This window comes from Leguminivora glycinivorella, chromosome 1, assembly GCF_023078275.1.
Source record: "Leguminivora glycinivorella isolate SPB_JAAS2020 chromosome 1, LegGlyc_1.1, whole genome shotgun sequence".
Lineage (NCBI taxonomy): Eukaryota > Metazoa > Arthropoda > Insecta > Lepidoptera > Tortricidae > Leguminivora > Leguminivora glycinivorella.
Genome location: NC_062971.1, coordinates 16957656 through 16973243, shown reverse-complemented (window position 1 = coordinate 16973243; position 15588 = coordinate 16957656). Strand labels below are relative to the sequence as shown.

General features: G+C 34.9%; 1 protein-coding gene across 3 annotated transcripts; it reads right to left on the bottom strand.

Annotated features, from left to right (window-relative positions):
• Positions 1-1533: 1533 nt before the first annotated feature.
• LOC125232555 lies at positions 1534-12124 on the bottom strand. 3 transcript variants are annotated; one of them, XM_048138279.1, is made up of 11 exons: positions 11610-12124; positions 11412-11480; positions 11161-11223; positions 10955-11071; positions 10706-10762; positions 10585-10629; positions 10178-10237; positions 8501-8597; positions 8011-8139; positions 7775-7911; positions 1534-2233 (listed from the first exon to the last, which is right to left on the bottom strand). In XM_048138279.1, exons 1-7 carry the CDS (start codon positions 11808-11810, stop codon positions 10211-10213), a joined length of 579 nt encoding a protein of 192 aa, XP_047994236.1. In that variant the 5' UTR covers positions 11811-12124; the 3' UTR covers positions 1534-2233; positions 7775-7911; positions 8011-8139; positions 8501-8597; positions 10178-10210. The 3 variants fall into 3 exon arrangements, 2 of the variants coding, with proteins under 2 accessions (XP_047994236.1, XP_047994227.1); XM_048138270.1 differs by lacking the exons at positions 1534-2233; positions 7775-7911; positions 8011-8139; positions 8501-8597; positions 10178-10237 and having other exon boundaries at positions 10378-10629; XR_007177762.1 differs by lacking the exons at positions 10178-10237; positions 10585-10629; positions 10706-10762; ... (2 more) ...; positions 11412-11480; positions 11610-12124 and adding an exon at positions 9008-9110.
• Between the last annotated feature and the right edge of the window lie 3464 nt (positions 12125-15588).

Sequence of the window (15588 nt, the reverse complement as noted above, 5' to 3'; positions counted from 1 at the left end):
TGGGGGTTATTTTAGTGTTCTATTTATAGTGTAGTGTTACATTTTAATTAAGTGCAGAGTTATTTGTAGTTTAACGTGTATAGTGAAGTTTCTACGCTGTGATTTCCTAAGTGTCATTAAGCAATACAAAGACTGGGTCGATGTATGGCTGAGATTTGGGAAAGCATCTGTGTTTGATTTTATAGGAAGTGATTCTTGTAAAGTTAAGCCCAGATCATAGTAATTAAAGGAAATTTCACTTGTCAGTTTATTTATGTGATTTTACAAAGAGTTGTGTTAGTAAAATTGAATTTAGTTTTCTGTGGGGTTATTTTGCTATTTTACTAAGCCAGGTCATTGCTTGGGCAGACAGTTTGCCCGACTAAGCGCTTCTTACCTAACGGTGCCAAAAAGGAGCGATTAGGAGTCTTTTGTTCCAAGCCTGAGGAGGCTTGGCGTCTTTTTTTATACTTACAAAAGGCGAACATTCCTCCCTGGTCTCAAGGTCCAGCTGCTAGATGGAAGTGAGGACTTTCGCGATTGAAGAAAGACATTAGGAGTAATCCTTGCTCACTGAAGTCAGCAGTAATTGAGGCTAGGTCTTGTATTATATATATTTATTTACTCGGTGCTCTGGGTCACGATGGTGCTGATTGCTGGGGATTTCGGTTGTGATTGATCCATACTTAAACAACAAAGTTTTGATCGCAGCTGGGTCTCCTCAAGTGACTGGTGTTGGCGTGTCCTAGAATACTGGATATATACACAGATAGGGCGATCTACTCTCTGCTACCTAGTCTACGGACGCAGAGGGGGGATCAGAAACACAAGCCTATAGGTTGCCTATCTCAGCTTCGCTGGCTGAACTGTACAGTTCTAGTAGGGATACACTTGTGCATATTCTGAACTCAAGATCTATGGTAAGTGATGATCTGTGGTTCAGATATGCTAGATTAGGGAAAACTATAGGAGTAGGGTAGAGTCACACACTATCACTATGAAATAGGGTTGTTTTACGATTGGTCTTGAAGTATAATTGATAGGCGTGTATTTCTATGGATTAAATGGACTTTAAATGTGGTGTTTACTATCTTAAAATATGTGATAAACTGGTAATTCATAAAATCTCTTAATACTTAATTTATCTGAGTGCAATTAATAATTGTGGTAGCAATTTCTGATCTCTCGGTGTAGCTGCGGAACGCTAAGTGTTGCTAACTGTTTATTCAAGGTAAATTCTATCAAATTGGCTAGGGAAACAAACTGTCTTTGAAATAAAAGGATTTGTTTGTTATAGGGCCCAGTGGCATGCGAGCGCCGTCCACTGATGACAAGTCAAAAGCTTAGAAAAGTTAGTAGACTTAGTTCTTATAAAAGTTAGCGACTACTCGGTGTTTCGTTGAAACATTAGAAGGATCGAGAAGTTATGGTCTATTAGCAGTATTGGGGAAAGGGGGTTTAGCTAGGGAAAAAGAAATAAAACAACAGGGGGTTAGTTCGTAGATAGATAGCCCTTCAGGCTTACTTGCCTAGGATCCTGATAAAGTGGTTTGGTCAGGTCAGGGGTCCCATACCGCATCGCAAGCCCTTGCCCAAGCCGGGACCACTAATAAGGCGTAGCGGATGATTACAAAAATATTTTAAATATTCATTTTCTAAGTGCTGCAATAAACTAGTTCAAAAATCAAAATATTTACATTACATCATTATTCTTATTATAACTTCCTATTTCTGTAACGTTTTAATTTATATTATGCTCTAATAACAGGTTATTTATATTTACAAACTAAAAAATAACTAGAGTTCAAAATATAGTCGTTACTCATTAAAGGATCTGGGTTATCGCGGTTCACATTGAAGGGTTCTACATACTCGCACTAGACGATGATGAAGGCCAAATTTACGGGGTATACTTAAAGGGAGGTTATCCATACTGTTGGTTAGTCAAGTAAGTAAATAAGTAAGGTGAGCGGCGGTTTAGTTACATTTTGGTTCCGTGACCGAGGGATTTAAGATGTGCTCTTTAGAACACATCTTGGATACCAAGGTTTACAAATAAATAATAGAAAGTAGCCGTTACAAGGCTACATTTTGTTGCTGTGAGGCGGAGTGTGTACACTATATTTTGAACTCTTAAATAAAATTAAAACAATAAGAAACATTTATTATTCATAAACATAATAAAAACATATATAATATTTCCATATATCATTTTTCATTACTTAAAATTAATATCTCCTTGTTTTCTTGATACCTGAAAAAAAAAATAGCAAAATTAATACCCATCTTACTAATTTATCAATTATAATGCTTCATTTAAAAGGGGGTAGGTGTGGGAAATAATTTAACTATAGCTGACCCGGACTTTGATTACATTTAAGGTACAGAAAAGAAAGTAAAATGAACAGACCAGCCCGAAAGCGTGTGGCAACAGCCAAAGCTCGAGAGAATGAGCCAACTAGAAAAACCAAGAAAAATACTTTGTCTACAATACCGGAGGAACCAACTCAAACAGAAACAACTTCAGCGGTACCCGCTCCAGTGAGACTACGAAGACCAGTTGCACAACCAGCTAAGAAGAAACCGTCTACCCCAACTACCACGGGGAGAGGGTTATTTTACAATATGTTACGAAGGACTGAGCAAAAAATGGTCGCCGGGTTAAGCCAGTTGCGGAACGAGCTGCAGGCGGCGATCTATCCTCAAGAAGAAGCCCTTATACCTGAGGTCATCACAGAAGACACTATCAATCAAAATGAACACGTCACGAGCGAGCCAGAACTAACTCACGAAGAAAGAAGAAATATAATCTATAATCTGAAAAATATCAACGTGGAGCGGCCTAAATTTGGGAAAACATCGTCGCACCCTGTCACCTTCCTCGAAGATCTAGAAGTCTACCTAAAAAAGACTTCAGCAGAAGGCCATGAACTCGAGACTATCATCGAATGCTTAGAAGGAACTGCAAGAGACTGGGCCAGGGTATACAAGGACCGATGGAACACAGTTGAAGATTTCAAGGAAGATTTTCTAAAATCACATTGGGGGGAATTCGAGCAGAACGAATTAAGAAGAAAGATAGTACATGGATTCTATGACAAAAATGAAGGTTCAATGCACAACTATTTCATCAAGATAGTGGGACAAGCGAAGACACTCAACTACGTCGTGCCCGAGACGCAATTAGTAACCGACATCATGCGCCACTTCCCACGTTACATTCAACAAGCGTTTATTACATCGAAAGCTATGACCATCTTGGAAGCGGCAGAATTTCTTCGGTCCATGGACGACGTCAATAAGCAGGAACCTCGATTCAACAGCCCCAGCGCTAGTACCACCACAAAACCTGCAGAAAAGAAGAAGTCTCAACCACCAAATAACTACCAGAACTGGCGACGACCTGAAAATCCAGAACGCAAGACATCGGCGATAGAAGTCGAAGATTCGGAAAACTAGAAAAGGCTGTCAAAAACGTCCCCGGATCAGCTATAGATAGGGTCGCTAGTTTAAGAATAATGACTAAAATGAATTGGAAACCCGGGCAGTTACTAGGTGTGAATGGGAGGGGGTTGCGGTCGCCCATAGAGATTAAACCATCTAATAGGGAACATAATGAAGGGTTAGGATATCACCAAAATAATGAATCAGACATTATAGAATTAGATTGCATCGTTAACGTCTTGAAACTAAAAGGAGAACAACTTGAACTAATAGGCAATGAAAAGGTTATTACTTCTGTTTTCGAAGAGTTAGATAATGAAAAAAATAAACGCGATAATTTTAGATCAGAAATAATTATTCACGTTAGGGACTATGATATAGCGGCTTTGCTCGATACGGGTAGTGATGTCACATGCATATCACAGGAATTATGGGATGAAATAAAACACAAACACCCTGATATTCCAATCATGCCGATAAAAACCTTTTTCATAAAATCAGCTTCGGGACATAAAAGTAAAGAAATCAAATACATGGTTTTGCTACCAGTACGTTTAGAAACTCTTGAATTGGACGTTAATTTTGTAGTAATACCTAACTTGAACTTTCCTTTGATATTTGGGTTTGATTGGTTAAAAGAGAAGGAAGCTACCATTCAACTCTGTAAAGATGATTGCGGTGTAAACATTCGTCATGATGGTAAAAATGAGTGGATTAGATTTCATACTCAGGAAGACGAATTAAATTGGGTAAATCAAGCTCAAATAGAAGATCCTAGACCACGTGGTTCTTATACAACTGGAGTAGTCTTACAAAATAATGAACAAAAAGCCTTGCAAAATGTACTGGGGAAATACAATAGACTATTTGAGGATAGGCTCGGTAGAGCAAATTGTTATAAACATCTCATAAAAATGGAAAAACATACACCTATTGTCAAAAGAACCTACCCTGTACCTTATGCTTATAGGGATAAAGTTGAAAATAAATTGATAGAACTGGAAAAACAGGGAATAATAAGCCGTTCACAAACAGAATACTGCAGCCCACTAACATTTACTCTAAAAAAGGATGGTTCTATACGGGTATTACTAGATGCCAGGGAAATAAATAAATATATGATTGCAGAAACAGAGAAACCGACACTGCAACTAGATGTACTAAACTCATTTCATGGGGCTAATTACATCAGCGTAATAGATTTGAACAATGCATACTTCCAGATTCCCATATCGGAGGAAAGTCGGAAATATACCGGATTTACTTTTAATGGAAAATCATATGTGTACAACGTACTACCACAAGGGCTTAAGACTTCTGTCGGTAGCTTTAGCAGGGCGATGGATCGTATATTAGGTCATGACGTGAGAGAATTTTGCGTCAATTACCTAGATGACCTCGCAATTATAACAACCGGCACATTACAACAACACTTAGAGCACCTGGACATAGTCTTGGGAAAGTTGCAGAAAGCAGGGCTTACTTGCAATCTAGAAAAATGCAAATTTCTTTGTAAAGAGGTTAATATGCTAGGATATATAATATCCACAGATGGAATTAGGACTGATCCTGAAAAAATCAAATCAATACAGGATTTTCCAGTCCCAAGAAAAATAAAGCATGTTAGGGCATTTTTAGGTCTTTGCAATTTCTATAGGAGATTTGTACCTAACTACAATAATTACATACAACCCCTGTGCAACCTTTTAAAGAAAAACGTAGTTTGGAAATGGGATTTCGAAGAGCAACAGGCATTTGACAAAATAAAAGCTAGCTTTATTGACATAGTACAGCTACAGCATCCCGATTTTAAAAAGCAGTTCTTCCTGGAAACTGACAGTTCAGGTATAGGCTTGGCAGGAGTGCTATACCAGCTGGATGAAAAGGGACAAAAAAGAATACTAGGCTTTCATAGTAAATCCTTACGAGGGGCCCAACTCAACTACACCACGACTGAAAAAGAGTTTTATGCAGTAATAGCATGTCTAGAGAAATTCGAGACTTATCTGAGAGGATCAAAGGTCACTATAAGAACAGATCATAAGGCTTTGTTGTTTGTGAAGAATTGGAAGTTGTACAATGCCCGCGTCATAAGATGGATAAACTATCTAGAACAATTCCAGTATGAAATACAACATGTCAAGGGTAAAGAAAATGTGGGGGCCGACGTTCTATCTAGATATCCTCCTCATAGTGACCTATTGCAAGAAGATAAGGTGCGTTTGCCAGAAATACTTTATACAGAAACCGGTGTAAACAAAGCTTTAATAAACAGAATGAAAAAGATACCCGAATTACAGAAAAATGATCCTGAGATTTGCCAAATAATTCAAGAATTAGAAAATAATACCCATTCGAACAGAGCCGGAAGAATAATACAGAGATGCTCGCTAGAAAATGGGATCTTGTATTTCAGCCCAGGCGGGACGGCAGAGAAGGTCATTTACTTGCCACAAGAATTGATAAATGAAACTGTACAACAGGTGCATTTAGAAATGGGACATCAGGGTGCTTATAAGGTCATAAAATACATTAAGGACCGATTTTACTGGAGGGGTTTAACAAGACATATTAAGTATATACTAAAATGTTGCCCTGTCTGTCAAATGGTGAAAACTGATCATGTAAAATACGTAGGACCCTGTCAATCGATAACTACTAGCAACATTGGAGACCTAATTATGGCAGATTTATACGGACCCTTACCATCAGGACAATTCGGTATGAGCTACATCTTAGTAATTCAGGATTCTTTCAGTAAATTCGTTAAACTATACGCCCTAAGAAAAGCAACCGCTGCAACTGTAGTAGGAAAAATGAAACAATTCTTCAAAATTATCAAACCAAAAGCAGTAATGACAGATAACGGCAGTCAATTTGCAAGTGACCAATGGTGTAAATTCATGAAAAGTGAAGGAGTAAAGGTAATTTACACTACAGTTCGCAATCCAAGGCCGAATACAACTGAAAGGGTGAACAAAGAGCTTGGAAGACTGTTTAGGACATATTGTGAGAAAAGGCATCAAAGCTGGGTTAAAATCCTACCAAAATTAGAGGTATTATATAACAACACCTTTCATGACAGCATAGGATACACACCATGTGAAGTAATGTACGGACAGCCTACTCAACTATCTTTTGATAAAGACATAAGAAAAACAATTCAGTTGAACCTTGAAGATATTAGAAACAAAGTAAAATTAAATTTAAAAAAATCCGCGGAATATAGACAGGCTAAGTTTAACCAAAATTTTAGATTGATTCAATACCAAGTAGGAGATTGGGTGAAAATTAGGAAAATCAATAAGTCAAACGCTCAGCAGAAAATCACAAAAAAATTTGAACCTATCTATGAGGGCCCATACGTCATCGCCGCAATCCCCTTCCAAAATGTTCACATTCTAGTGGATCCGTATACCAACAAGGTGAGGGGTAAGTTCAACACGATTCACCTCTCCAGGTACTACACGGGAAAGGCTGATCCGGGGGCCGAAAGACTGAATTAAACCAGAACTATGAATAAATAATAAAAAAAAAAAAAAATTTTTTTTTTGATTACATATAGTGATTAACTGTTGATTGAATTAATGATTGTAATTTTTATTTGTGTAGCTTAAGTTCATGTGTGTTTTATAACTATGTCTTTGGATAAATATTGATTAATGATTATTTGACAGCTTGTAGATTTCTTTTATTTTTTGTATTTTGATTAAGTGTGTTAAAATGGTATGTACAACCTTATAGTGTAAGAATTGATTAATTTTGTATCCATTAAGCCTGATTAAAAATAATTGGGACATTGAAAACAGAAATATTACGAATATTATACAATATTTTCTACTAATGTCAATAATTCCCATATTTCACAACATTTTGGAATGTGTCCTAGCATCGAAAGTTTCACTACTGATGTGTATTTGAAATAAATAATTTGTTTTCTATATTACTTTGTTTCCCTTCACTCCTAGATAGGAATCCCTAAACTTTACGTTGAGACGGGAATATGTTTGTGAGCTTCTGTAATTTATTTGAGAAATAAAAGGATTTGAGAACCTTGAGAATCACAGACATGTTTTCATTGATCAACTTTAAGAGAACCGTTAAGGATATGTGTGTGGCAAAAAGGAAATAACAAATAGAACGAGAGCGGCGTTCCAGAGTCTACTGAAGCAGAGGGGCCGGAGAAAAGAGAGAAATTATACAGGAAAGTATGAGTAAAAGGTGAGTAACTACTCGAAAAGAATGTATGAAGCCTTAGACACTCTCAAAATATCTTCTTCAGGACCAATCGACTACTAAGAGTTGGTTTAGGACCACTACTGAATTACTAAAACAATATAAGGTCAAGTACCTGATTGAAAGCGACAAATTTGTTATCGCACTCCGAGTGGAATACATCTTTCATGAATGCAGCTTCTTGAAGTCAGGAAAAACACCGGCATCATACACTTGATTTTCAGAACATGCAAAATAGTAGTACTTGATGATCTGAAAATAAATAACAGTCCTTGTAAGACATATTTCCTAGTTAAGGAAGAAGTGAGTGCAAAATAAACAATTGTTTTAAATAATAAGGGTAATACTTACTCAGAGCTAGATGAAAAATATAGGCAAGAAGAGTATCTGAAGAAAGACATCAAGTATAGTTGACATCGCTTTCATCATGCTTGTAAAATTATAGAACGTCAACTAAATATAATAGGATTCTTCTCTTTCCTGAAAAGTACAACAGAAAATATTTATTAAAGTACAATCAATCGGTCTAGATACAAGTACAGAAGGATCGCTGTCAACAACTACTCAAGAACTACGTGCGCCATTGAGTTCTGTGGTGAAACAAGGAGGCTGTTATCCTTTAAGGACAAGACAATAAGCACACAGCCATCGGGAAGTCACACTTGGCGTTATGAAAAATTACTATTTTTCCGGAGTGTTCAGGATATAAATAATTAGGAACATATTGTTACAAGTAGCAGGATACAAAAAGGTAATTTAAGAACAATTAGGACTAGGTGGAAAATTAAAGTTTCATTGTTCCACAAAAGATTAAAGAGATCTAAAAAAGGAAAATATTTACCTGTGATTTGATTATAACATCGTGATCAATTAAACGAAAATAAAGTTGATTATAATGTTCGTTTTCATGTGATTAATTTGATTGGAAATTAGCAAATCTGAAACAAGAACAAACATGAATTGAACGTAAGAGAATTACTGTAAAGTTGTTTAGAAATCGAGCAAAACTGGTACATATTGACACACATAAAAGGAAAATTGGGACATTATGACAGTCTAAAAGAGGAAACGGCATTTAAAGTAATAATCATCAAGCATAGTAACCCAGGGAAAAACAAAGAGAGGTTATAAGTATTATAAAGCATTTTGACACCAATTTGGCTCGAAAAGTTCGTTAATACGTTGTCCATAGAATATAATTAGAGAAAATGTATATATAAATACGATAACATATGGATGAAATGCAATAAAAGATGAGATAAACACACAACATCAAATCTAGGCAATCCGTCATAACCTCAAACTTCACTATGAAAATATTTTGCTTACAAAGACAATTTATGCTTACTTTCACGATTTCCACATGTTGTGATAAAGGAACAATTAGGATAAACTCGCTTGGAACCTTCTAAAAAAGGGAATTTCGTCGTTTTCACATATTTTCCTATTTTTACAATGGCGCAGGAGTTGAAACAGACATGACATTGTACGTCCTGGGACATGGAGAATAAAGATAAAGGAGCAACCTTTTTATGTATCAAGAGTGTACATATGAAAGAAAAAAGTAGATGGCACTGCATTTGCAAGTATTTAAGGGTTCAACGATCTCTCAAATCTCTCGATAGTATCGTCACTTACGGAGAAAAAGGTTCCGGGTTCAAAATCCTGATTAAAACTTTAATTTTTATTTCTATAGTTATCCTGAAATATTTTGTTACAGCTTTTCGAAGATTCATTCGCAAGACTTACCTAAGATGGGGCAGACAAGTAAAATAAATAAAACAACAACTAGACATAATTAAAACGTACAAAAAGACCGTTGTCAGGATCGAGTCAGGAAACATCTGCAAACGTAGCCAGCGTGCAGCTACGGGAATACATCTTGAGTAGCTCAATCAGCATACAGAATAAAACGTCTAATGCCAAGACGCTGAGCATTGAGAGAAATATGCACTCCTAGCGAGGAGATTTGTAACTACAATTTTATGCGGCTGTCTTACTCTGACAAAATTTCCTCCCTACCTATAGTCTCCATAACCTAAGCTTTGTGTCGTTCGGAAATTTACAAACGTCAAATGAATTCTAACATAGCTTGATGGATTAAAAATAAATAATTAATGAAAATTTTACACTATATGGCGTTCAATATCATTAGAAAGGAGTGATTTCACATTAACAATTATGTATCAATAAAAATACGGAACAAAGAAGTAAAACAAGAATCACATTCCTGAACTATTATCATGTTTTGAGTTTATGGACGAATTGGGGTCTGTTCGAGGTAATTAAAAAACCGTCCTGAATTGTCGAAAGAAGATTTCATAGAAATATCCTCAAATGAAATAAAGAAACAAATATATATGTATATTGGAATAAAATAAAGGGAAATAAGTTTGAATGTCCTATGTTGCATGAAATACTGTCAGACATGACAGTTGTCAGGCTGTCAGATCTAGTAAATTCTGTAATTTTAAGAGATTTTCCGATTTTTTGATATCGTAAAGGATAAAATAATTACCTTCTATTTGATTGGTGAAGAGATGAAATGTAATTACATCTGTTGAAAGGTTGAAAGATCCTGAAAGCAAAAGATTTGATAAGAGATGAAATTAATAACGTATGATTGACAGAGAGGTTATTGCATGGTTATTAGGACAATCATGTAGAGAATGTACTTTTAAGAACTATTATACGATAATGGACCAGTTAAGAGGAGAAACAATGAACATCAATATCACATCTCTTGTAAACTACAGACAGGAAACAGTGAGACCTTGGCATTCTGGAAATACCATGGTGCAATGAAACTCAGTCTACTAGAAAAATAGGAGTGATTAAGGAAGGAATCCACATGAGTGCTAGTATCATTTGTATTAATGATGTGTGCGTCTAGCGTGTAAAGAAAAAATGGACATAAATACTTACTTGTATTGGCCAGTTGGTGTTGCTATCAGTGCCAAGTATGCCCAACTGAAATGAAAAAAAAAGAATAATATTATATAATGTTGAAAGTTAAAGAAGAAGACAGAAGATACGAATACGTTACCTCTATCTCAAGAAAATCATCTATATTTATACTATCTTCACCTTGCGGCTCGGTTGCCTGACAAAAGAAAATTGGTGTTTAGTTTTAATAAATAAATGTGAGGTGCTAGAATAGAAATTTGTAGTATCATTTACCCTAGAATCATATAACTAATCAGTGGTGGATTAACATAACAATGTGACCCGGTGGTGATGCTACAATTATCATACACATATCTGTATGCATATTTTTTTTTTTGTGTATACTTACTGTAACTAATTGCTCTGAAAGCTCTTGAGATGGATCTATAAATAATTCTTGATTTAGTTCTTGACAAACTTGATCCGGAATAATTGTCATAGGAATGCAGGCCGGCATCGTTTCGGGCTTGTTTGTTTATGGAATAAAATAGATAAATTACTATTAGTTTATTTGTACTCATAATTCATGTACAAAAAGATGGTTATATTACTTACTTCAGTTGTGAGTCCTCGGTTAAACTCATCAATACTCGGAAGGAAAACTTCAATCTCCGTGGTCTAAAAAAAAAAAAAAAATAATAATAAATATATATGTATATACATATATATTTTGTAATGACTAATATATTTTGTCAAGTGTCAATACAGATAGGGAATACGGTTGCACTGAAAGGCGAGTTATCGATCCGGATAGCAATGAGGGTCAGCAAACAAATAAACAGCATACATTTCGAACAAATACTTACCCGAAGTGTATTACAGGTTGCGTTTTCTTCGGTGGCAGACACAACTTTTGGAAGTTGTTTCATTTGTTTCTAATAAAGAAAAAAAATATACATAAAGATTTCAAATAGTTTGTAATAAAGGTAAAATTACACAGTACTGCATTTCAGTTGATCATATACTTAATATTGTTCATAAAAAAAAACTGATTAAATAATTACCAAGCTGCGGCGTCGTCGCTGTTGAACAGAACGTATAAATTTGCGCACATCTTTGAAACTGTAAGAGATACCATATCTCATAGAGTAGGCTTGGATGAAATCTTCTTTGGCTTTTTGACGTGATCTACGATTCTTAGATTTAGGGTGAGTCACATCCCACAGCATGGGGTAATTATCTTCTAAAAAGTCCAGAGGATTCATTATCGTTTACAACGAAAAAAGAAACAGCAATAACATTGGAGGCTAGATTTACTCAAGATTTGTTTTTTTTTTAAGTTTGAAAAATAACCGAAAGTGCATTTCATTTACCAATTAAATGCTTTTGAATTGAAAATTTGGCGCTAAATTTAAATTACAAAATGGTTGTCAATTTTAGCAAATTAAAAATTCATTTGTTGTAAAAAATTACGTTAGTTATCCATAAAATTGATTTATATAAGTTCTGGAAAGTAACTTGCTCTAAAAATAGACAAAATTTGTTACTATCAAAGTAAAGGGTTCTCACACACAAACATCCAAGCACCGAACCACTGCATCGAGATCATTCGTTTACAGATGTGGTGTGACTGTGTGTTCCTGGCTTAAGGATAACAAAGTGATGCTGCTACTCAACGCTAGATGGAGTAAAATAGTCGATAATCCATGAAATATGACAGATGACGTAAGACAGTTGACGTTTGACATATGACGTATGTCAATGTGATAGTGTCAGATTGACATTGACAGTCGCAAATGTTTTGCAAAGAAGAATCGGTTTTGTTTATCGTTCCTTTGGAAGATAATAATATTTGGAGCAGTTTTATTCGGGAACTTCATAAGTAAAATTAGTGTAGTTATAGAAAAGTTAATGTCCGACGTGCAAACAATAAATTAGATCATAATATGTGATGTCGGTTTACGGAGACGCGGAAACCGAAGTGACCGTGTTTGAGGTTATGAACATTATGTTTATTTTATGTTGTGTATGCAATAAGGGAAAGTAAAAGAGATAATTGATCACAGAAAAGTTTACCAGACAGTGAATTAATGTGAAAGTGTCCCTATAAGTGAAATGTTCAAGTGAGTTAGTCCATAATGGTATATTACATTTTTAAGTGGGAAAAGTGAACATACATTCAGACTGGTCTTTCTACTTGAACATGGAGTCAACAAGCTCTTGAAGACTTTGGAAATCGCAGATCAATACTAGTGCAATGTGTCAGTTTTCACGAAAAAAAATCTAAAAATGCGGTTTTGGAACTGAATTTGTCAACCGAAAGAAAATATATGTGGTAAGTGCTCAGGAATTTTATTAATGAGCCCCATTTCTGTTACATTAAGCAAACGAGATAGAAAGTTGTGTACCTTGTACAATAACATTGTGTTTTTAAGGAAAATTGAAAATAAATGAAAATTAATAGCCAATTCTGAAATATTATTGCGTATATAATGGAACGCTCCGATTCCTTTACTCTGTGTAAATAACGTAGCTTCCCATTCATTTTCATCATTTTTGCGCTAATTAACTAAACCCTCCAATAGTGAATTTTCGAGTTTTTCGAAACATGTTCAAGATACCACAGGAATATTAATTTTTGGGTAAAGCGTGCACGGTATGTTGGAAAATTGGTAAAGATTGATCGGTGTGTGAAGTGTGACTATAGTGAAAATTTAACAGTGTGATACCAACATTTAGTGAATGTGATGAAATTACATTTGTGTAGTGTTTTGGTTTTCCAAAGAGTTTGAAATACGAGGAAGGCGTTCGGAAGAAAAGGTGACAGTATGATTTTTGAGTCATTTTCCTACTTGTTAACAAGTTACAGAGTCTACTGGTGGTGTAGAGTGCCAGTGTTAGGAGATTAATGAAAATTTAGAATTTTATAATTAAGGAATTAATTTGTAAGAAGATTTGTGGAGGTATCAAAACCACTTCAAAAGGAAGATTCATGTTGTAGTCCTGAAACGCCTATAAATGCGAAGGGTTTTCATAAGCTCACGCCACACTTTCCTATCTTCAGCGATCCTCGTGGCTCCACTGCAGCTCAAACCAACTACTGGTAGCCCATTGTCAACGGACTGCTTCCATGAACGGACAGGATGCCCGGGTCCACCGCTTGGAATGACACATAATTAATAAAATTTGTTTGTAATATGTGAAATAAGTGTACTACATGTTGGTTTTGTTATTACATGGTGTAATGTAAATTTTATGAATACATTGACCACATGGGTCAACAACCTCTAGTAGAAATGCACGGAAAAATCCAAATAATACATAATTTTATTTATTGCAGCACACAGATATGATAAATTATCTTTTAGTATTTTTCATCATTACCATTTTTAATACTTAAAGAGGATCTTCGAAAAAAAAAATATTGGAATGCAGTATTTTGAAAAAAAAAAAAAATTATGGGGATATTAAGTAGCAATTTTATTATGAATTAATTTTATACTAATCTCTTTGTTTGGTAATATTTTAAAATATTAATTAAAAAAAAAAAAAAAAAAAAAAAAAAAAAAAAAAAAAACTTATTACATACCTCTCCAACGGTAAGAATTGCCAGTCCATGCTTGGTCAAATGGTCATATATCCTTTTCAATTTTTTTTAGTATCAGATTAAACAACTTTTTGATTGGTCTTTGACATAATAGTAATTGTAGGTACATAGTAAAGTCCAGATTGTCTGGAGTACACATTATAAAAGGATGAGTATGGTTAGGAATGTGTTATATCATTCACGTTTTAATTGTTTTATAAATTTTTCATGAGGGACTTATAACCTGAAAATGATATTTTTGTACCCCAAAACCTTTCCTCTGTACGATGCCTATATAGGCAAGAATACAGATCCTTGTTCCTATCCTTATTTGCTTAGTTTATTGTACGAACATCAGCCTAGGACGAGTCGCTATTTCTGCAGCTGACCGTATGTTTCATACGACTTATTGCATAACTTATTTTGACGTTGCATTATGACTTGTAATAAAGTATAAAAAAAAAAAAAAATGATAATAGCATGAAATTATTAATAATGAACGATTTATTACAAGGGGGGCAAATTTTATTTTGTACAAACATTTTATTTATATTATTTATTTAAAGTATTTTTGTCGGAAAAAAAAAATTGTCGGGTAATCGGATTACTTTAAATTAATATTTATTAGAAAAAAAAAATGAATGACAGGGGAAAATGGGGTAAGATGGGCTAGATATATATATTTTTTTTTAATTTGTACAGTAGTTCATTTCCTTTTTGAAGTATTATTTATTGTGATCATTTTTGAAGGTGCTGACTGTGTGTTGATATCGTGAGAAAGTGAAAATGAGGAGGGATGATTGTGTGTGTAGTTGAAGCTCTATAGACAAATTTGGTGCTTAATGCATGTTCAGAGGTGGTGGGTGCTTTGATTGCATTAGTTACGGAATAAATGGATTGATACAGATAGACAGTGCTGGAAAGTGATCACAACTAGGTTGGTCGGGGTTATTCAGGGGAATAAACAGCGGGGGGCCGAGGGAAACACATTAGCCATAAAAAGCTTATCGGTTAGGTTAAAATCCATTTGGATTAGACCCATTTCAAGGGTAGTTTTTCGTGGCTACTCACTCTACAAGGTAATAAGACCCACACTGAAACCACACACCTCATCTTGACTGGGATGTATATGACGTTTGACATATTTATGAGCCACAATCGTCTGGAGAGAACGAAGGCTCTTATGGATTTTGTTTTATTTGTTAAGTATTCAAAGATGAAAAGTGTAATATCTTTAAATATTGTTTCATTCGATTAAATAATTCTTTGATGATGAAAAAAAAAAAGAAGTTGTACCATGTCGAGGTACATGCTTATGTCATTTAAGGTTTGTCTTATAAAAAAAAAAAAAATCACACCCAAACAAACCTTAAGTCATTATATTTTATTCAAGCATGAGACACGCGACAAAACATGTGGCTGGGAGTGATTGGGTAGAGAAACTGGTTCGAGTTTCG